This window comes from Capsella rubella, unplaced genomic scaffold (genome assembly GCF_000375325.1).
Source record: "Capsella rubella cultivar Monte Gargano unplaced genomic scaffold, Caprub1_0 scaffold_1, whole genome shotgun sequence".
Lineage (NCBI taxonomy): Eukaryota > Viridiplantae > Streptophyta > Magnoliopsida > Brassicales > Brassicaceae > Capsella > Capsella rubella.
This window is the reverse complement of record NW_006238923.1, coordinates 19,468,356-19,488,040: the sequence shown is the minus strand read 5'-3', so window position 1 is coordinate 19,488,040 and position 19,685 is coordinate 19,468,356. Positions and strand designations below refer to the sequence as shown.

The following is a 19,685-nucleotide window of genomic DNA, read 5'->3' as shown; positions in this document are numbered from 1 at the left end:
TCTCTCTCTCTCTCTCTCTCTGTACTTTACACAGGGAAAATGCTTTACATCTTGAATTGAGATATGTGTGGGAGTAGCCAGAGGTCTAGTTTATCTCTAGGAAGAGGCGAGTGTTCAAACTTCAAATAGTACACATGGATGTTGAGGCCACTAAAATTATACCATGACAAGAAAACATTGAAGAAGCAATTAAATTGATGATGAGCTAAGTCATATGAATACAACATGGAAGAAGTGAAACGCATGATTGGCATTAATAGCTCTGCTTTGCACGCAGCCATCTCATTCATTTAGACCTCCAAGTGGTGGGCATGCTTTCAGGATATATTGAAGTCAGTGATGCCACCTCTAACTGTAAGCACCGATATTGTAGATTTGATGAAACAACAAACTCCTCTTACAAGTTACAACGGCTTTCAAACCAATGACACAAGCTACTCCACGAGCTTTGTGACCCCTAACGACTCTAAGCCAATGCTTGGACTCAACATCAAGGAGGAAAGATGATTGAATAGCCTATAGATAGATCATAGATACAATGTTACACACCAATGCTTCTTGGATACATAACCAAAGCACTTATTTGAGAAACAGATTTCACTTCAACTCTATAAAATAAATAATTTCTTTAAGCGGTCACGATGGGCCGAGCATTTTAATTGGGCTATACAGTATAAGCTAAGCTAAATCAACTAACACACCGTGAAGCCCATTTAATTTGTTCAAAGCAGCGCCATCAACAAATCGTATTAAACCCTGAAACCCTAGTTTCGTTCGTTGTATATTATCTTTCGCTCAGTAGGTTTTAGGGTTTTAGTTTCTTCTCCTCCAAAAATGGCGATGTATGTTAACTACGAATCTTCTTCAGGCTATGCCCTCTTCGAGGTGCACGGACTAGATGAGATCGGACAGAACACTGAGGCCGTCCGGACCTCCGTTTCTGACCTCAGTCGCTTTGGTCGCGTAGTTCAGCTCACAGCGTTTCACCCCTTCGAGTCTGCTCTCGATGCTCTCAACCAAATAAACGCCGTCTCCGAAGGTGACTCTTCGTTACCCACTTCGCCCTTGTTTTGTATGTTTCATGTGTTGTGTTGAGTTTATATATTGCTTGGTCTTCGATGTAGAGCTAGAACAGAGACTTTCACTTAGTTGTTGGTTCAGCTGAAAAAGTATCTCATTAGATTTAAAACCTCATACTTCAAAGTATTGTAGAAAGAGCTTCAATTTAGGGTTGATTCGTACTTATTGCGTTTCTGATTTTGTTTCATTGTTTTGATTATATCATTGATCTTTGGAATTGGATTTATCTGATATTGGTAGGTGTTATGACTGACGAGCTTAGAAGTTTCCTGGAGTTGAATCTTCCTAAAGTCAAGGAGGGAAAGAAACCCAAGTTCAGCTTAGGATTGGCTGAGCCTAAACTCGGTTCACATATCTTTGAAGCCACTAAAATCCCATGCCAGAGCAATGAGTTCGTACTTGAGCTTCTCAGAGGTGTACGCCAGCATTTTGATAGGTTCATCAAGGACCTCAAGGTGTGCTATACTTCTTTGTATTCAGGATTTCTTTGTCTTTTTGCTTGTTACATATTGTTTGTGATCTCATTAAACATTTTCTATTTATGTAGCCTGGTGATCTTGAAAAATCTCAGCTTGGATTAGCTCACAGCTACAGCAGAGCCAAAGTGAAGTTTAATGTTAACCGAGTGGATAACATGGTTATTCAAGCTATTTTCCTGCTTGACACCCTTGACAAGGATATTAATTCCTTTGCCATGAGAGTCAGGTTTGTTTTGTGTTTTCCCCTTCCAGATACTGTGTTGCAATTTACCTTGAGAAATTTTGGTAGCTGAAACTGATACAATGTTCTTGCAGGGAATGGTACTCGTGGCACTTTCCCGAGCTAGTGAAGATTGTTAATGACAACTATCTTTACGCCCGTGTTTCAAAGATGATTGATGACAAGTCAAAGTTGACGGAAGACCACATCCCAATGCTTACTGAAGTCTTAGGAGATGAAGATAAGGCTAAGGAGGTCGTCGAAGCTGGAAAAGCTTCTATGGGTATATTTCTTGGCCTGTGTTCTCTGATACTCATAATAAATGAGTGTCTCTAATATCTCTTGTTCTAAGACAGTTATTTTCTTACCTATTGACAGGCCAGGATTTATCACCAGTTGACTTGATCAATGTACAGTCCTTTGCCCAGAGAGTTATGGATCTTGCTGACTACAGGAAGAAGCTCTATGATTATCTTGTTGCTAAAATGAGCGACATTGCCCCTAATTTGGCAGCTTTGATTGGAGAAATGGTTGGTGCTCGTTTGATTTCTCATGCTGGAAGTCTGACTAACCTTGCTAAATGCCCATCATCCACCCTCCAGATTCTTGGAGCTGAGAAGGCCCTTTTCAGGTGCAATATCTGGGCCCTGTCTTTTATAATTTTCTCACGTTTTCTTTTAGTGTTGTCTATGACGTGAATTGTTGTGGTGTTTCAGGGCACTTAAAACACGTGGAAACACTCCCAAGTATGGGTTGATTTTCCATTCTTCCTTCATTGGCCGAGCCTCAGCTAAGAACAAAGGACGTATCGCTCGTTTTCTTGCTAACAAGTGCTCTATTGCATCCCGAATTGATTGTTTTGCTGGTAAAATTCTCCCTGTAAAGAGCTTTAGGTTATGAAATATGCTGTAGTGTTTTTAAATTATGTGCCCTGATGTCCTTCCCAGATGGTGCAACTACTGCCTTTGGTGAGAAGCTTCGTGAACAAGTTGAGGAAAGGCTAGAATTTTATGACAAAGGTGTTGCCCCACGCAAGAATGTGGATGTTATGAAGGAGGTCATAGATAATTTGCAAAAGAATGGTATATTCTTGTAGCCTTTCTGTTGCTGTAAACAGAGTTGTCTTATTGTGGTCGACTCACTTTTTGATCTGTTGCTGGTTTTAGATGATGAAGGGAAGGAACCGGTGGAGGCGAAGAAAAGCAAGAAGAAGAAGGCAAAGGGGGAAGAAGAAGAAGAAGAGGTGGTGGCAATGGATGAGGACAAGTCAGAGAAAAAGAAGAAGAAAGAGAAGAGGAAGATGGAGACAGCAGAGGAGAATGAGAAATCAGAGAAGAAGAAGAAAAAGAAAAGCAAATCTGGAGGAGATGAGGAGACTGATGATGGCCACAGCACCAAGAAGAAGAAGAAGAAGTCTAAGAGCGCAGAGTAGGGATGCAAAACATAACAAACCCTGTATTGTATTTTTATTTTTGAGCAATGTCGTTTTCTTAGCGAACTTTGGATCATTTTTTGTTTTGGTTTGGAAACGATGCAAGATTTGGTAACATGATGTTTAGGTTTCACGATTTTGTTATCTTTGTTGTTACACACTTACAAATCCTGCAATCACATGATATATCATGTGCACTGTTTTTTCTTAACTACTAAACTCTCGTATTCGTTATTTTCCAAATATCCAAGCTCTTTATGATCGATGTTGTTGTCTCATAGTCCCTCGCTGATTAATATCATCACGTTGCAGTTGTTGTTCTGCTTTACACGATTATTTTGTTTGTCGCCTGTCACGGGAGTTGTCCGTTGTTCGTTTGACTATTACCAGCTACTATTTTTTTTATAAATTCTAATTAAGTTATGAGGATTTCTATTTATAGATTTATGTTTGTATGTATACGTATATTTACAAAATTAAGATATGGATACGTATATATATTCTAAAGTATCAATGTCAAAACTATATTAGAGAAAAAATGTTTGAAATAACAAGTTAATTTAAAATATAAATACTAAAAGATATATACGAAAACACTCAAACCAAAAAAAAATAGGAATTGTATTTTTCGTTTTAATTTTTGTGTTTTCAAGAGTTTCTGTTTTCAAAACCAAACGATTTTCGATAAGAGTTTTCATGCTATTTAGAATAAGAGTAGTCTAATATAATTTTTAAAAATAATTAATTACATTTTTAAAAACAATAAAACATCCAAATTTCGTACCATAATTCATAAAATCCCAATACAATATCAGCCAAAAACTGTTACAAAAAATAATAAAAAAAAATATCAGCCAAAAAGACATTACATATATTTTCAGATTATAAACTTATTTGTATTCATATATTATTTGTTTCTTTTTAGAGAAAAAAAAAAAAATGAAACTTTGTTTGTTGTGTCTGGAAAAAAACGTGGTGGAATGAAAAGAAATTACACGTGTAAAGTGAAGCCCTAATTAACACTTCTTCTTCCTGAAACTATCGCCGCTTCCTTTTTTTTTTTTACAGACATAGTCGCTGGTCGGCTACCTGACGACGCTGGAATACAACAATAAGTTTTTTCAGTGAGAGTGGTTGCTTATCTTAGAATGACATCAGATAGTGGTTTAGGTCATAAGCTCAAGAAAAGGCTGAAGCTTTCATCACTTAGCTCTAATTCTTGTAAAGGAAGGAGTAGATCTACTAGTCAACGCTGCAGTGATGATGACACAAACTCCGGGAAGACTAGGGTATCGTTTTTGAAGAAGAGGGTCAACTCCAATAACCATGTGAAGGAAATCCCACGCACGATGTGGGCTGCCTCAAAGAGAAACCAAGAGTCTACCTGTAGTAATGATGCTGCAACAAGAACAAAGTCACCGAGGGGAGATGATCCTACTCGAAAGAAGAGAGATGAATTGGGTAATAATGCAGACGTGAGACCAAGTAAAAGCTCGAAACAAACAGATAAGAGAGTCGAGGGGGATGGTTCAGATAGTCAGGAGGATAAACCAAGGAAGAGAAAGAGGATACGACTAGATCCCTATGATACCTCTAATAAAAGGATTGATGATGATGTCCTTCTTGATGGTTAGTTTTGCCGTGTGCTTCTGAGTATGTGACTGTTACATCCCATTGTTGCTGCTTTGCTAACATGCTCTGTTTCTTTTCCTTTGTTGAGAAGGCCATAGAGTAACCAACAACAAGAAGGCTGTGAATAGTGTTGTAGAAATGTCGAAAAATGCTCAGTTTCGGGCAATTCAGCCCAGTCATTCGATCCTTTCATATGTGGAAGAAAATGTAATTTACATATATGTAATATGCATGTTTTTAATTTACTATGGCTCTCTGGTAACATTCATTTTACCGGCAGCTGTTGGGGCGTAGGCGATTAATTGAGCTCAAGAGGGCCGGCTACAACACTGAGCTTCCTGCTCCCTTAGATAATATTCCTCAGTCAACCAGCACAGAGAGAGAACGTATAGAAGAAACTGTATGTCCTTCTATTCTTACCTCAAGAAAGATAATAATAAGCCTTCCCTTCTAAGCTAATGTTGCAAGCAATTGCCCTTTTGCAGGTATTCAGGAATAAATTGGAATTCTTTGCTGCTGCAAATGTTTCATCTTCATTTCCACCTCCTGATGTGCCTGAGATTGCATTTGCAGGTACCAGCATCATACAAATATTCACAAGAATTCCTCTTCTTTTGAGTTTCAGAGTACTTTATTTAATATTACTCAACGTAAATTAAATATTGAACTCTTACCAGGAAGGTCAAATGTTGGCAAATCGTCTCTGCTAAATGCTCTTACCAGACAATGGGGTGTTGTAAGAACATCTGACAAACCAGGACTGACCCAGGTATTCCCCTGTCTCTGAGAATTGCCTGCTGCTTGTATGGGCTTACATGTTTTCTGTAATAACTAAGGGATTATCAAGTGCAGACTATCAATTTCTTCGATCTTGGTCCCAAGGTTCGACTTGTTGATTTACCAGGCTATGGCTTTGCCTTTGCAAAAGATGAAGTTAAGGAAGCATGGGAAGATCTTGTGAGCATCTTCCCCCTGGCTATTATGTCTTGTTTCCTTGCTCAATTCTTTTGTGTATTACTAAACAGGTTAATGATCCCTATCTGTTTTAATATTTGAGCAATGCAGGTAAAGGAATATGTTTCAACAAGAACTAGTCTTAAACGGGTGTGCCTCCTTGTTGACACCAAATGGGGTATGAAGCCAAGAGATCAGGAACTTATTAATCTGATGGAGAGGTAAAGTCATTGATGCTGCTCTTAGTTCTTTTTGCTTATGTCATGTAGTTAAATGTCCTTACAGCCGAAAACTGAACTGCAGATCCAATACAAAGTATCAGATAGTCTTAACCAAGACAGATGTGGTGTTTCCCATTGATGTGGCACGTCGGGCAATGCAGATCGAAGAGGTTTTAGTTATTATACTCCAAGTGAATATAGTGAAGGCGATGGATTAAAAAAGAAAAAATCTTGGTCATGTTCTTACTAATATCAACATCTATTTTTCTTATAAAAAAATGCAGAGGTTGAAAGCAAACAGATCAATTGTCCAGCCTCTGGTATGTCTGGATATGGCTTACCTAGTTTGTTGTTTACTTGTCTATGGCTGCAGAAAAAGATGAGTCAAATGGTTAACGTTTGATAATTGCAGATGATGGTGAGCTCAAGGTCAGGAGCAGGCATAGGAAGTTTGAGAACTGCTCTTGCTAAAATTGCTAAGTTTGCAAAGTTCTAGTCCATCTATATCTAGTTTCTCAAAACAAGAAAACAATTCCCAAAGCCAGTCAGGTTTGTCTCTTATATACTACATAGTAACTAGTAATAATGATCAATCAATATCAAATTTAAAGAGAATGACTTGAGTTGTCGTTTTCTTACTTTGGTTGTTTAACAGAGACAGAGAATCATACCTTTGTATGGCAAAAGAAAGGGGTACATGGAGATATATGTGTTGTGGAAGAGAAAGGACAAATCAAAATGTTGAGATAAGGAAGAGATGGTGATGATGTTGATCCGACTAAGTTAGTGAAGACTGTCAACAAAACCGCGTACTGTCTCTCTGTACCATATAATAGAATCTTGTCTTGAGTACTAAATCTCTCAATAAAGTGGAAGTCTTACGTTTATGTTCTTGTTCGTCCTGTAATGTAATCATCTAGAGAATATGCAATTGAAGTTCTCACTCAGCTCACAGCTTTGCCATTTGTGTTTCTGTAAACGACTTTATATCACTGAAGGATTCCTTTATTTTCACAAACGAAAAAGATGTAAGAATGTCCACTAGCTATATTACTGGGTCATGAACCTTAAGCCATCTCTACCAAATTCCATGTTTACATTTTCCCTCTCATTTCAGCTCATTTTCCTTTTTCTTTGTTTTGTTATGTTCATTACTCGTCGGTAAAAGCTAGGTCTATCATTATTTATATATAAACACTGTTTTGCACTTGTAGCTAGCTATGTTAATAACCCCATAGTTTGTTAGAAAAAGACATATCTTTATATAAAATATAATCTTTGATCAATGTATATTGGTTTTTAAATTGTTGTAGCAACATAACGGATCTAGTGTCAAAAAGAAGACAAAGCTATTTTGAAGGCTTCCAAACAGAACTTGTCGCCATCATGAGTATCTTCAGCGGCCGTCATGCAATTGCAAGGGTAGGTGGGGAGAGTGGGAATTACAATTTATGAGTTAATAAAAGCTACAAGCAAATACTATAGAATATTAGTAAAATAAATGAGACATTAATAACTGATTAGGAAGACAGAACGAGAGAGAGAGAGAGACGTACTGATACTATTGAGTATTGAGTATTGACGTTTCGTTTTCCCACCCAAAAAAAATACAGTAAATAGAAGAAGAGGCTTTTGGTATTTCAACCAAATAAAAAAAGAGGCTTTTGGTATTATTTTTATTAAAACTTTTGAGGAAGAAGGAAGCTACTCTTTGCATATAAATATGTCCGTCCATAGAGACTAGTGAGAGGCTCATTTCTTCTTCCTTATCTTTTTCAAAAACCCTAGCTTATAACCATTTCCCTAACAGTACTGACACTATGGCCAACGATGCAGCAAGGTGTGCTTTTGTTACCACCAACGAAGATACAAATCTTGTTATTCTCTTCGATAAACATGACACTGTCTTGTCTTTGAAAGGTTTACATATATCTGTTCTCTTATCTTTATATGTAGTGATCTCTTTCTTTCATTTTTTCAATATCTTGGTTTTGTATTAAAAACTCATGCATGTAATGCTTTTTTTGTTTTGTTTTACACAGACAAGATCAGCAAACAGCACCAAGAGTGTTTCCCAATTGTTGGGAAAATCGCCGTTTCTGTAGTGAAGGTAAATCATTGTTTTTTTTTTCTTAGTATCTTTTTTTCAAAAATGCCAACAAATCAAAAAACACAACAATAACAACAACTTAGTGAAGGATCTTGTGGTTTTGTTTTTTTTGTTCTTAGGTTAACTTGGTAAATGAGCTATATCATTTGCCGGACTCGATGTTTTTGAGTCAGGCTTTTGAAGCTATCAGTAACACGGACGACTCGTTTCTATCTGTGGATGTCATGCGTGTTGAGGACAAGGCCGGTGAGTTGCTGATTGAAACTGCCGCTGCTCCAACTCTTGAATCTTTGAATACCCATGTGTTTAGATGTTACTAGCTTTGGTAGATTCTCATTTAGTTTTAATGTATGTACCCTTTGATTAGCTCCAACTGCTACAGAGAATCTTCCAAGTGATGAAATGTACCAAGCTACTGTTGCTGAGAACCAAGCTCCCCTAGGTCGTCTTGATGCTACTTCTGAACCAATGCATATCGGTAAATTAGTTTCACTTGTTTTGTTGAATGAAAATACATTGTTCCCTTCTCTGGTATAATAACAGTGGTGTTTCCTATAATAATGTGTAGATGCTGAGATTGGTGGCAAGGACAATGTTGATAAAGCTGAAGGTGAGGAGGTTAAGTTTGTGAAGCGTAAGAAGAAGACGATGAAAGCCAAGGCACAAGCTATAGAAGTTGCCCAAGTTGCTTCTAGCTCACAAATCGTTGAGTCTGCCGCTGAAGATATCGAAGAAGGTACACCGGAAAATTTGGACAATCTTGTGAAGAAAATTGTGGAGGAGGCTTAAGTATTTGTCAGCTGACATAAACTAAACGTTTTGCTCTACTGCTATGATATGCTATGAGCATTATCATTTTATCGCTTTTTCATTTCTCTATGCTACTGAACATTGCTGCTGTTTCCAAGTTTAAACAACTTATTTCCTTTTCCTATTGATCATGAGTGGTTTTTTTTTTTTTTTTTAAATCTTGATTTCATCTACCCTACGCATCATATTTTAAAAAGTAGAAAATTAATATTATAAGATTTTAAATTTTTAAAAAAATATTACACAATTTTTACAATTTGAGTTTTGAAACTAGAGATTAACCAAAACTAGATATCATCACTTTCACTAGTGTTTTCGAAAATATAATCCGGATTTTCCCGGAAAAAAAGAAGAGAATAATTTAATCGATAGTTGCGTTGGGCCTGAGGGAAATGTTTAATGGGCTACATATAACCCACCAACCCGACAATAGTCCCTGATGGCGGGATTATGAATTTGGCATTTTTATTTTATTAAAATGGGTAATAATCAAATTAATTAATGAATTATTAAACAGGTACATACGATACAACTATGATATATTAAAAAAAAAAAAAAAAAAACGATACAACTCAACTCGCCATTGAAATCGAATCGAAGAAGAAGGAAGATTGTAATCCAGAGCCCAGAGGTCATATTATTTGACGCTTCACTGTTCGTTCACTCACCATTATTACGATTTGCTCCTTCTTCCTTCTCTCTGGATCTCTGCTTCTAGAGAATCTCTCGTCTCGTCGGCAGTTTATTAAATCTACGGAGTATATGGCATCGGTGGCGACGGCGACAAGTAAGGTGGAGAAGGGGCACCAGCTATACAGAGACGGCAAGTACAAGGAGGCGCTTCTCTTCTATACGGAGGCTCTTACAGCTGCTAAGCCCAAACCCCAGAAGATCGCTCTTCACAGCAACCGCGCCGCTTGTTATTTGAAATTACACGACTTCAACAAGGTTTCATAATTTTCTTGGATCTTCTCCTTGTCTACAAATGTTCCAATTCGAGCTTGTTTACTGTGAAATGAATTCAAAAGCTAACTAATAACAACGTGGATGCTAGATAGAAGAAAGGCAATGACTTTTGAAATTGTCAAGTTTGTTTACGGATTTGTTATATCTTGTGGTTTTGGTCTTCTTCAGGCAGCAGAAGAATGCACTTGTGTGCTCGAGCTTGATCAGAAACACAGCGGAGCGTTGATGCTGAGGGCTCAGACACTAGTCACCCTTAAACAATACCAATCTGCTCTTTTTGATGTCACCAGGCTTCTGGAGTTGAACCCTGATTCTGAGGTTTATCACAACCTCGAGGCTCGCTTGAGGACTCAGTTGGTATATATATATATATATACTCTCTTCATTCTTGCTTTACTTTATATATGAGATACTTCTTCTGGCTCAGTTGGGTTTTGATTTTAAAAAGCGTGTTTTGTGTTTCTTGGTCAAGGAAAGTCCCTTGCTCCTATTCCTGAATCTGAACAAGAGTTTGAAGAAGACGAAGAGGAGAGTGACCTTGAACAAGACACAGAAGAGAAGAAATATAGACAAGTTGAGCTGGGTGTCCATGAGATTAGAGATGAGAGGTTTGACCCGGTGGCAGTTGCCATCAGAAAAGATCTAGAGACTACAACTATACACAGTGGGGATGTTGTTGCACCTAAAACACCAGAGGTTAGAGAACAGATCAGCAAGGAAGTGCCTTTGTCTGGAAAGCAGCAGTCTAATGCATGGCAAGCCATACCGAAGCCTAAGGGTCATTCCACACTCGATTACGCCCGTTGGGATTCAGTTGAAGATGATTCCAGCGAAGAGGAAGACGATGAAGACAGCGATGGCAGTGATGAGTCTCCACCCCAGTACAGATTCCGTGTAAAAACCGTTGGGGTGCGTCCTGTGAAATGAAAATACTGTAGATAGGAAGAACATGGGATGGTTTCTTTCATCCTGATATGTTGCATATTCTTGCACAGAAGAGCTCTGAAAAATGCACTAGAGACAAGGGGCACCAAAGCAGGCTAGTCATGTTTTATATTGCTTCATCTGCAATTGGCTTCACCGGTCACCATATGTCAGTGTGCTGTGTCTATTTATACATTTTCGGAAATAAACCATACAAGTTTAGATCAGAGATACACTATATAGAAGACCATTTTCAAATAAAATGGTGTGCTGTTCTATTTTTTTAATGAATCTTTCTTTGCCTCACAGACTCTACAATTCCTACTTATTGTCATCGTGGAGATACATTATTATTGATTCAGAACTGAAAAGAAATGGAACTGGAACTTCATTAATTAGTTTGTCAGAAAAGACACATCCCCGCCAAAGCTTTGTATTCATGACAGTAGCAAAAATAGATTGGATTCGCTAATATGAATTGGTCCATGCCATTTACCTATTCCTTCTCCCATCTCTCCCATTTCCACTGTCTCTCTCCCTCTCTCTCTTGCCGTCCATTTACAATGAACTTGGAAGACTGATTACCACCTGCACAGTCCTTGGCAATATGATCCTTTAAGCCACATTTGAAACATCCATTCGCTGTAACCATTTTTGCCGCCAAGTAACTTTGAGCTTGCAGCCTTCCATGTGTTGTCAAGGATTTCTACAGTTGTTTGGTCTATGCCAACAAAAAATCGATAAGGAGGAAAAAGGATTTAACCGCACCCTTTTGTGAATCTTTCTGCCGGAAATGTGACTAAATTTTAGATACACTCTTGACTGAAATCCTCATTTATTCGTCTATCATTGATCAGAGCATTGTCCATCTGGAAAGCAACAACTTGGTAATTATTTACAATATCGGTTACCACTTGAAGTTGACAGTTTACCTTAATGTTCACATGCATCCTTGTTTTCACGCTTTAGAACAAAGACAAAATGCTTAGTTAATAAGAATTGAATGGAAAGATGTAGATTTTTCACTAGTACCCATACAGGGTAACAGATATTGTACTCACCTATAAAAGCGTAGTACTTGTCTTGAAATCCCGGATTACATCAACCCTGCCATATTCGGACTTAAGCAGAAAATTGAGGTTTCCACGCGAACAAATATAGTTCTACATGACAGTTCCGAAGCGTGAAAAAATGGTATGGAGGTCCTCATCATGCATGAGACAAGAAGAAAAAGAAGAAAATATCACAACCACATGAAGCTTTTTTGCTGTAATGTTTATATATCAAGCACGGTGCTTGAAGCACCTACCTCAGTCAGTCACTGGACTCAGTAAATAGATGAACAATACATTGTCACGAGGCTTTACCTCGGCATCAGGGATATCTCCTAGCTGCAACAGCAATACAAGCTCAGATATTGAACGTACGTATTTGATACAACTACATGACAACTGAATCCGTGATACATGCTTACACTTTCAAGTACAAGAGCAATGGGCAGCCTTTTCACGGATAAAATCCTCCAGTTCCTGAGCACCAAGTTTCTTTCATCCATCGGAACCCAATCATATTCAAGTCGGAAGTCATCTTTCAACTCTTGCTTTGGTTTTCCTTCTGGAATCATTTCAGCCAGCTGTCGGGGATCATCAAATGGATCTTCAAGTATATATGTGTGCTTGGTTCTTATGTTTTATATGCTCTGTTTTTTCGCATTAACATAAGCTTCATTTATCCTATTCAACGGGTCAGAAATCTCCCCGAAAAGATGGCATATTGTATGTAACCGGTATATACAAAAGAAAGCATAAGCAGATTTCGTCCTTACAGTGTGTTTTCCATAAAGATAGTCACATGTGTGAAAAGAAAACAAACAAGTCACATGAGGACATACCACCACAAAATTTGATCCTGATAGTTATTCTGCCAACATATACCCTCATAAACTTGGTAACTCAAGCAAAATGGTCAAAAAATAATATAATTAGCAGTCCACATATCACTAGAGAGTATGAAAACAACATCTTTCTTACTTGTAGATTGGATCAATCACCTGTGCTGTGGAAGAGGCACCCAATGATCCTACCAAAGTTATAACCCCTTAGAGACATAGTGAGTACTGAGTAGCATAGAAACGTTTCTCAGGTGGATAGGCAAAGCGACACTTAACTCATTCATCAAACATACTCAAGCAACAAGTGTTATAGAAGAGAAGAAAAATAAAGGATGAATCATTACAAAGACAAGGAGGAAGAAGATAGAGAGCAAATTCGTTGCTGCAAGTTCTGATTTTGAGCAATAAAACGAAAAGAAAAAAGAGAAAGGGTGGATTATTACAACTCAAAATGGACATTGGTGAAACGTCTCCTCTTCGCGTCGTCTCTTCAAAGGAGAGGTTTAACTGTTTAAAGTTGAGATTTTTCAGCTGTTGTTGATGATCTCTCGGGGTTTTAATTGTTTCCTAACCAAAGTTGAGATGTTTTTAATAAGAGAAAATAGATGAGGGGGTTAAAACACGAAACGAAACAAAGGTCAGGGTCTCATAGTCAATATAAGGAGCAGACAGCGACAAATGAGAAAAGTACAAATCTTCCAATAAAAAGACGCCACGTAGTTGTCATTGGGCAAGCTGAAGATCCCGAGGGCCCTTTTTGCGATCAGCTATGTCTCAAAGCGGCGGTGACTTCAGCCTCTCCGACGAGATTCTCGCCGTGATTCCCACCGACCCTTATGATCAACTCGATCTCGCCAGGAAGATCACTTCCATGGCCATTGCTTCTAGGGTTTCAACTCTGGAATCCCAAGTCTCCGGCTTGAGGCATAAGCTTCTTGAGAAAGATCAGCAAGTTCAAGAACTTGAAGACAAAGTATCCTCCTTTGAAAGACTTTACCATGAGGCTGAGTCCACTTTGAAGAATGTTTTCGATGAAAATGTAAGAATTCTCTTGATTTTGTTTTGTCGGTTTGACTTGGGATCTGAGTGTGTGTCTTTTACTCAATTGGTTCATCTTTGGATTGAAGATGAAACTAACTCAAGAACGAGATTCACTGGCAATTACTGCGAAGAAACTCGGTCGTGATTTTGCAAAGGTTCTTCCTTTTTCAAAATGTTTTGTGTATATATAAGATTCTTCTTTGTGATCATTTGATTTCATGCTCAAAGTTCTTGTGTGTTTTGCCTTGTAGCTGGAGGCGTTTAAGAGACAGTTGATGCAGTCATTGAATGATGAGAGTCCATCTGTATGCTCTCTCAACATTACATCCTTGACATCCTTTTTTCATATCTGAAACCAAAATCTAATGTTCTTCTTCTTTCTACAGCAATCCGAGACAGCTGATATCAAAATGGTTCCTCGAGACAAAGGTATTGTATAACATCTCCAGTGTTCTGACTTGTGAGCTCGTTAATTATTTTCATTTTCTTTCGCTTTAACTTTATGTGTTCATGAAATACTTATTCTGATGTTATTTACTCTGTATGCATTGTAGAGGAGAATTCAAATGGCTTATCGGCACGTGGTTCCTACTCAAACAAAGAAGGTAACAATGGCTGATTTATGCAACAATTTAAGTTTGTAGCAACAGAAGAACATACGTTAGGCCAGAAGACTTGTTGATGTTTACAAATAATGGAGAAGAAAAAACATACCTTTTTCTGATGTGTAACTTCGATGTATGTATGTGTAATGCTTCATAAAACAGGTCTCGGTGAAGGTAGGCAAAGGCTTCCTTTGACACCGCAGTTCTCTCCTGCGTTTACTCCAAGCGCAACACCAAAAATCTTATCTACTAGTGCGTCTCCGAGAAGCTACTCTGCCGCTTCATCACCAAAGCTATACTCTGGTGCCGCATCTCCAACATCTTCTCATTATGATATACGCATGTGGTCTTCAACAAGCCAGCAATCTTCAGTACCAAACTCTCCTCCTCGCTCACATTCTGTTTCAGGTGCACAACTTAAGCAATTTACAAGATGTTGTCTATATTATGTGATTGGTGGCTTTGTTCTCATCCTCGCAAACTCACTATCTCTTATACAGCTCGCCATCCGCGGATTGATGGGAAAGAGTTCTTTAGACAAGCCAGGTATCTAAATATCCTATAACCAGGTTTCAGTAAATGGGAATGAATGATAGATAAGCATGATTTGATTTTGCAGGAGCCGGTTGTCTTACGAACAGTTCAGTGCGTTTCTGGCTAACATCAAGGAACTAAACGCTAGGAAGCAGAGCCGGGAGGTAATACACCTACCACCGTTCTCAAACTCAACTCTTCGAGTCTGAATTATGTATAATGTTTAAATCATAAAATGGTATCATCTCTCATCTTTATCGACAGGAAACATTACAGAAAGCAGAGGAAATATTTGGAAAGGAAAACAATGATCTTTACATATCGTTTAAGGGACTTCTCACGAGCGGGCGTTGAAACCACAAGGCAAAAAACACCAACTTCTAAGCTTTCTTTGTATGACCCATTTAGTCATATGACTGAATCCGAATTTGTAAAACCTCTTTTAACCATAGAAGAATCAGGGAATTTTGTCCACCATTTCTTTTGCTAAGAGGAGTTAATATATATCTAAATGTAGCACGTAAAACAAAGATCCAATTTATGTATCATCATTTCATTCGTTGCTTACTTGCTTTAGTTGAACAAAATTTGTGGAATATGTAATAATAAAGTTTCCGTTTTACAGTATACAGAACTCAAGTGGTTTAACCTTACCTTCTTTTTTTAAGACCATATCATATATTTTGTCGAATTTTTTATTCTTCTGAGTCAAGAAAAAACACTTGGCGGAAATTTTCAACTTTCAGAAAACGTCTCTAGATTGTGTGGTGAATTTAACAATTCGATACATTGCTACTGTCCGTCCTCTCGTACCAAGTGGTCATGAGGATTGATTCGGCCCGATTCGTGTTAGCCCACAAAGGCCCATAAAACAGCGAAGACCCTAAGCGAGAAAAGAGCATATACTCATCGCATCTCCTTGGTTACTACTATATAATAAGCTTTCGGCTGCACTAGCGCCTCCTTTGACCTCTCTTCTCTCTAGTTCTCACTCTCGCTCGCTCCCTCTTAAGGTTAGTCTCCGCATCGATCGTTCCGATTTCCATGTTAATATTTGCTTTTGTGTTCGTCTTGATTAGTTTAAGCAATTTTGGTCTGTTTTGAGGTTTAGATGACCTCAGACTAACTTATGATCTTTGTTAATATCGATCGTTTCGATTTCCATGTTGATGATTGCTTTGTGTTCGTCTTCATTAGCTTAAGCAATTTTGGTCTGTTTTGAGGTTTAGATGACGTCAGACTAAGTGGTGATCTGTGTTAATATCTCTTAACATCTAAACTTTGATTCATATCTGATTGTTGTTTGTTTAGATAGCCCTGTTGTTATGTATCCTTCGATTTTGTTTACTCGTTCTGGTTTGATCTGAATATACAACAGTCGTTATACAAATTTGGTGTGTTTTTAGTTTTTTTTTTGTTCGGTAGTATGATTAGTAGTAATCTTACGAATTCCAGATCTTTCTTTCTTGATTATATCTTACATAAATCATAGTTTTCTTATGTGTGTTTGCTGCAATCGTTATCGTTTGTTATAAGATGATGGAACATTTATATATATGCATCGACATGTTTACAATTTCTCAAGCTAAAGTTTCTCGAGTTAGTAATTTGACATTCTATTGCTAATTATTACTTTTTTCTCTTTTGATATTGCAGATATTTTGTAGGTGAGATTTAAAAGCTTGACAAAATGGTAAGACTTCTGTTTCTTTTTTCTTATATATCTCATTACATTAGTACTTATTATTGGGATTAAGACTTTATCTTAACATATTTTTATACACTTGCAGGTTAAGTTTACATCTGAGGAGCTTCGTAGGATTATGGACTACAAACACAACATCCGTAATATGTCCGTCATTGCCCATGTTGACCATGGTATAGTCTTCTCCTTCTTTTTGATCTGTTCTTAAAATCAAAGTTCATAGTCATATTTTTTTATTCTTTGTATATAGAGTTCTACTCTGTTTTGAAATTAAATAATATCTCTTATTTATTTCCCGAGTTTGCTTAACGAATTGAAGTCTAAGCTAATGCATCTTTTTTTTATTGATCAACAGGGAAATCCACTCTCACTGATTCCTTGGTCGCTGCTGCTGGTATCATTGCCCAAGAGGTTGCTGGTGATGTTCGTATGACTGATACCAGAGCTGATGAGGCAGAACGTGGTATCACTATTAAGTCTACTGGTATCTCTCTCTACTACGAGATGACTGATGCTTCCCTTAAGAGTTTCACTGGAGCCAGAGATGGCAACGAATACCTCATCAACCTTATTGATTCACCTGGGCACGTTGACTTTTCTTCTGAGGTTACTGCTGCTCTCCGTATTACTGATGGTGCTCTTGTCGTGGTTGACTGCATTGAGGGTGTCTGTGTTCAGACAGAGACTGTTTTACGTCAGGCTCTTGGTGAGAGGATTCGACCTGTCTTGACTGTCAACAAGATGGACAGATGTTTCCTTGAGCTTCAGGTTGATGGTGAGGAGGCTTACCAGACTTTCTCGAGGGTCATTGAGAATGCTAATGTCATCATGGCTACATATGAGGATCCTCTCCTTGGTGATGTTCAAGTTTATCCTGAGAAAGGAACTGTTGCATTTTCTGCTGGTCTCCATGGTTGGGCGTTTACACTTACCAACTTTGCCAAGATGTATGCTTCCAAGTTTGGTGTTGATGAATCTAAGATGATGGAGCGACTCTGGGGCGAGAATTTCTTTGACCCAGCCACCAGGAAATGGACTACCAAAAACACTGGTTCAGCAACCTGCAAGCGTGGATTTGTCCAGTTCTGCTACGAACCAATCAAGCAAATCATCGCTACTTGCATGAATGACCAGAAGGACAAGTTATGGCCTATGTTGCAGAAGCTTGGTGTCCAGATGAAGAATGATGAGAAGGAGCTGGTGGCTAAACCTTTGATGAAGCGTGTTATGCAGACGTGGCTCCCTGCTAGTACTGCACTACTTGAGATGATGATCTTCCATTTGCCATCTCCCCACACTGCCCAGAGGTACCGTGTTGAGAATCTGTATGAAGGTCCCCTTGATGATAAGTATGCCAATGCCATCAGGAACTGTGACCCCAATGGTCCTCTCATGTTGTACGTGTCTAAGATGATTCCCGCCTCTGACAAGGGTAGGTTCTTTGCCTTTGGTCGTGTCTTTGCTGGTAAGGTTTCTACTGGTATGAAGGTCAGAATCATGGGTCCCAACTTTGTCCCTGGTGAGAAGAAGGATCTGTACGTTAAGAGTGTTCAGAGGACTGTTATTTGGATGGGTAAGAGGCAAGAGACAGTGGAGGATGTTCCTTGTGGTAACACTGTTGCTATGGTTGGGCTGGATCAGTTCATCACCAAGAATGCTACATTGACCAATGAGAGTGAAGTTGATGCTCATCCCATTCGTGCCATGAAGTTTTCTGTGTCTCCTGTTGTTCGTGTCGCTGTTCAGTGTAAGGTTGCATCTGATCTTCCCAAGCTTGTTGAGGGTCTCAAGAGGCTGTCCAAGTCTGATCCTATGGTTGTGTGCTCAATGGAAGAGTCAGGTCAACATATTGTTGCTGGTGCAGGAGAACTCCACATTGAGATTTGTTTGAAGGATCTGCAGGATGATTTCATGGGTGGTGCAGAAATTATCAAGTCAGACCCTGTGGTGTCTTTCCGTGAGACTGTATGTGAAAGATCTTCACGCACTGTGATGAGTAAGTCCCCTAACAAGCATAACCGTCTGTACATGGAAGCAAGACCCATGGAGGATGGTCTAGCTGAGGCGATTGATGATGGACGTATTGGTCCAAGAGATGACCCTAAGATCAGATCCAAGATCTTGGCCGAGGAGTTTGGATGGGACAAGGATCTTGCAAAGAAAATCTGGGCGTTTGGACCTGAAACCACAGGGCCTAACATGGTGGTTGATATGTGTAAGGGAGTTCAGTACCTTAATGAAATCAAGGACTCAGTGGTGGCTGGTTTCCAGTGGGCGTCCAAGGAAGGTCCTCTTTGTGAAGAGAACATGAGAGGTATCTGTTTTGAGGTTTGTGATGTGGTTCTTCACTCTGATGCGATCCACAGAGGAGGTGGTCAGGTCATCCCAACAGCCAGAAGGGTCATATACGCTTCCCAGATCACAGCCAAGCCCAGACTTTTGGAGCCTGTTTACATGGTTGAGATCCAGGCACCAGAGGGAGCTCTTGGAGGAATCTACAGTGTGCTGAATCAGAAGAGAGGTCACGTCTTTGAGGAGATGCAGAGGCCAGGAACACCTTTGTACAACATCAAGGCGTACCTGCCTGTTGTGGAGTCGTTTGGATTCTCGGCTCAGCTTAGGGCAGCAACCTCAGGACAAGCGTTCCCGCAGTCTGTGTTTGATCATTGGGATATGATGGCTTCTGACCCTCTGGAGCTAGGAACTCAAGCTTCAACTCTGGTGGCTGAGATCAGGAAGAGGAAGGGTTTGAAGGAACAGATGACTCCACTATCTGATTTCGAAGACAAGCTTTAAGAAGCTTCACCGAAGACATAGCAGCGACTCTTTCTCTATGGTTATCAAAGACTCTCTCTCTCTATCTTATTTTTGTCGTGTTTTATTATTACTCTCTTGGTATGATGGATTGTGAAGACTTTTCTCCGCAATGTTTGTACTTTTTTTAGTTGAGAACTTTGTTTTGTGTTCGCAAATATCTTGGTCTTGGTTTTTACTTCCTCTTTTACTTAGTTATTTTATTCTGCTCTCTTTGAATCTTTCAAAAATCCATGCAGTGACAGTGGATTAAATTATGCTATGTGT

General features: G+C 38.8%; 6 protein-coding genes and 1 long non-coding RNA gene across 8 annotated transcripts; 6 read left to right on the top strand and 1 right to left on the bottom strand.

The window, feature by feature from the left end:
* The first annotated feature begins 781 nt into the window (after positions 1 to 781).
* On the top strand, positions 782 to 3,355 carry LOC17897053 (nucleolar protein 56). The gene is made up of 8 exons (XM_006307125.2): positions 782 to 1,039; positions 1,321 to 1,535; positions 1,628 to 1,785; positions 1,875 to 2,062; positions 2,158 to 2,410; positions 2,496 to 2,644; positions 2,727 to 2,861; positions 2,946 to 3,355. The coding sequence occupies exons 1-8, from the start codon at positions 835 to 837 to the stop codon at positions 3,209 to 3,211; spliced, it is 1,569 nt and encodes a 522-aa protein (XP_006307187.2). The 5' UTR covers positions 782 to 834; the 3' UTR covers positions 3,212 to 3,355.
* Positions 3,356 to 4,270: 915 nt separating this feature from the next.
* LOC17899091 (GTP-binding protein 8) lies at positions 4,271 to 7,010 on the top strand. The gene is made up of 11 exons (XM_006307486.2): positions 4,271 to 4,840; positions 4,935 to 5,050; positions 5,124 to 5,243; positions 5,329 to 5,416; positions 5,521 to 5,612; positions 5,696 to 5,800; positions 5,909 to 6,018; positions 6,101 to 6,188; positions 6,303 to 6,338; positions 6,431 to 6,567; positions 6,674 to 7,010. The coding sequence occupies exons 1-10, from the start codon at positions 4,360 to 4,362 to the stop codon at positions 6,512 to 6,514; spliced, it is 1,320 nt and encodes a 439-aa protein (XP_006307548.1). The 5' UTR covers positions 4,271 to 4,359; the 3' UTR covers positions 6,515 to 6,567; positions 6,674 to 7,010.
* An 828-nt stretch (positions 7,011 to 7,838) lies between these two features.
* On the top strand, positions 7,839 to 8,917 carry LOC111832463. Its single transcript, XM_023788804.1, has 5 exons — positions 7,839 to 7,938; positions 8,061 to 8,128; positions 8,248 to 8,374; positions 8,496 to 8,606; positions 8,697 to 8,917. Exons 1-5 carry the CDS (start codon positions 7,839 to 7,841, stop codon positions 8,915 to 8,917), a joined length of 627 nt encoding a protein of 208 aa, XP_023644572.1.
* A 586-nt stretch (positions 8,918 to 9,503) lies between these two features.
* Positions 9,504 to 11,136, top strand: LOC17898041 (sperm-associated antigen 1). Its single transcript, XM_006304032.2, has 3 exons — positions 9,504 to 9,886; positions 10,073 to 10,261; positions 10,382 to 11,136. Exons 1-3 carry the CDS (start codon positions 9,701 to 9,703, stop codon positions 10,829 to 10,831), a joined length of 825 nt encoding a protein of 274 aa, XP_006304094.1. The 5' UTR covers positions 9,504 to 9,700; the 3' UTR covers positions 10,832 to 11,136.
* Positions 11,137 to 11,193: 57 nt separating this feature from the next.
* LOC111832617 lies at positions 11,194 to 12,476 on the bottom strand. 2 transcript variants are annotated; one of them, XR_002835503.1, is made up of 3 exons: positions 12,303 to 12,476; positions 11,890 to 12,219; positions 11,194 to 11,791 (listed from the first exon to the last, which is right to left on the bottom strand). It is a non-coding gene; the product is annotated as an uncharacterized LOC111832617 (long non-coding RNA). The 2 variants fall into 2 exon arrangements; XR_002835502.1 differs by having other exon boundaries at positions 11,890 to 12,476.
* Positions 12,477 to 13,447: 971 nt separating this feature from the next.
* On the top strand, positions 13,448 to 15,526 carry LOC17897913 (uncharacterized protein At4g15545). Its single transcript, XM_006303969.2, has 9 exons — positions 13,448 to 13,758; positions 13,847 to 13,915; positions 14,012 to 14,065; positions 14,147 to 14,189; positions 14,315 to 14,365; positions 14,528 to 14,773; positions 14,866 to 14,911; positions 14,985 to 15,063; positions 15,164 to 15,526. The coding sequence occupies exons 1-9, from the start codon at positions 13,489 to 13,491 to the stop codon at positions 15,251 to 15,253; spliced, it is 948 nt and encodes a 315-aa protein (XP_006304031.1). The 5' UTR covers positions 13,448 to 13,488; the 3' UTR covers positions 15,254 to 15,526.
* A 1,029-nt stretch (positions 15,527 to 16,555) lies between these two features.
* LOC17899839 (elongation factor 2) lies at positions 16,556 to 19,629 on the top strand. Its single transcript, XM_006306160.2, has 3 exons — positions 16,556 to 16,592; positions 16,690 to 16,777; positions 16,960 to 19,629. The coding sequence occupies exons 1-3, from the start codon at positions 16,590 to 16,592 to the stop codon at positions 19,398 to 19,400; spliced, it is 2,532 nt and encodes an 843-aa protein (XP_006306222.1). The 5' UTR covers positions 16,556 to 16,589; the 3' UTR covers positions 19,401 to 19,629.
* The last annotated feature ends 56 nt before the right edge of the window (positions 19,630 to 19,685 follow it).

Excerpts from the sequence above, each read along its gene's own strand:
- LOC17897053 (XM_006307125.2), top strand. The coding sequence starts at position 835 with ATGGCGATGTATGTTAACTACGAATCTTCTTCAGGCTATGCCCTCTTC. Across the intron at positions 2,411-2,495 it reads GCTGAGAAGGCCCTTTTCAG|GGCACTTAAAACACGTGGAA; the intron begins GTGCAATATCTG and ends GTGGTGTTTCAG. Across the intron at positions 2,862-2,945 it reads AGATAATTTGCAAAAGAATG|ATGATGAAGGGAAGGAACCG; the intron begins GTATATTCTTGT and ends TGCTGGTTTTAG.
- LOC17899091 (XM_006307486.2), top strand. The coding sequence starts at position 4,360 with ATGACATCAGATAGTGGTTTAGGTCATAAGCTCAAGAAAAGGCTGAAG. Across the intron at positions 5,244-5,328 it reads GAGAACGTATAGAAGAAACT|GTATTCAGGAATAAATTGGA; the intron begins GTATGTCCTTCT and ends GCCCTTTTGCAG. Across the intron at positions 5,417-5,520 it reads GCCTGAGATTGCATTTGCAG|GAAGGTCAAATGTTGGCAAA; the intron begins GTACCAGCATCA and ends AACTCTTACCAG.
- LOC111832463 (XM_023788804.1), top strand. The coding sequence starts at position 7,839 with ATGGCCAACGATGCAGCAAGGTGTGCTTTTGTTACCACCAACGAAGAT. Across the intron at positions 8,129-8,247 it reads TCGCCGTTTCTGTAGTGAAG|GTTAACTTGGTAAATGAGCT; the intron begins GTAAATCATTGT and ends TTTTGTTCTTAG. Across the intron at positions 8,607-8,696 it reads TTCTGAACCAATGCATATCG|ATGCTGAGATTGGTGGCAAG; the intron begins GTAAATTAGTTT and ends AATAATGTGTAG.
- LOC17898041 (XM_006304032.2), top strand. The coding sequence starts at position 9,701 with ATGGCATCGGTGGCGACGGCGACAAGTAAGGTGGAGAAGGGGCACCAG. Across the intron at positions 9,887-10,072 it reads AATTACACGACTTCAACAAG|GCAGCAGAAGAATGCACTTG; the intron begins GTTTCATAATTT and ends GGTCTTCTTCAG. Across the intron at positions 10,262-10,381 it reads CTCGCTTGAGGACTCAGTTG|TCCCTTGCTCCTATTCCTGA; the intron begins GTATATATATAT and ends GGTCAAGGAAAG.
- LOC17897913 (XM_006303969.2), top strand. The coding sequence starts at position 13,489 with ATGTCTCAAAGCGGCGGTGACTTCAGCCTCTCCGACGAGATTCTCGCC. Across the intron at positions 13,759-13,846 it reads AGAATGTTTTCGATGAAAAT|ATGAAACTAACTCAAGAACG; the intron begins GTAAGAATTCTC and ends TTTGGATTGAAG. Across the intron at positions 14,066-14,146 it reads TGAATGATGAGAGTCCATCT|CAATCCGAGACAGCTGATAT; the intron begins GTATGCTCTCTC and ends TTCTTTCTACAG.
- LOC17899839 (XM_006306160.2), top strand. Across the intron at positions 16,778-16,959 it reads CATTGCCCATGTTGACCATG|GGAAATCCACTCTCACTGAT; the intron begins GTATAGTCTTCT and ends ATTGATCAACAG.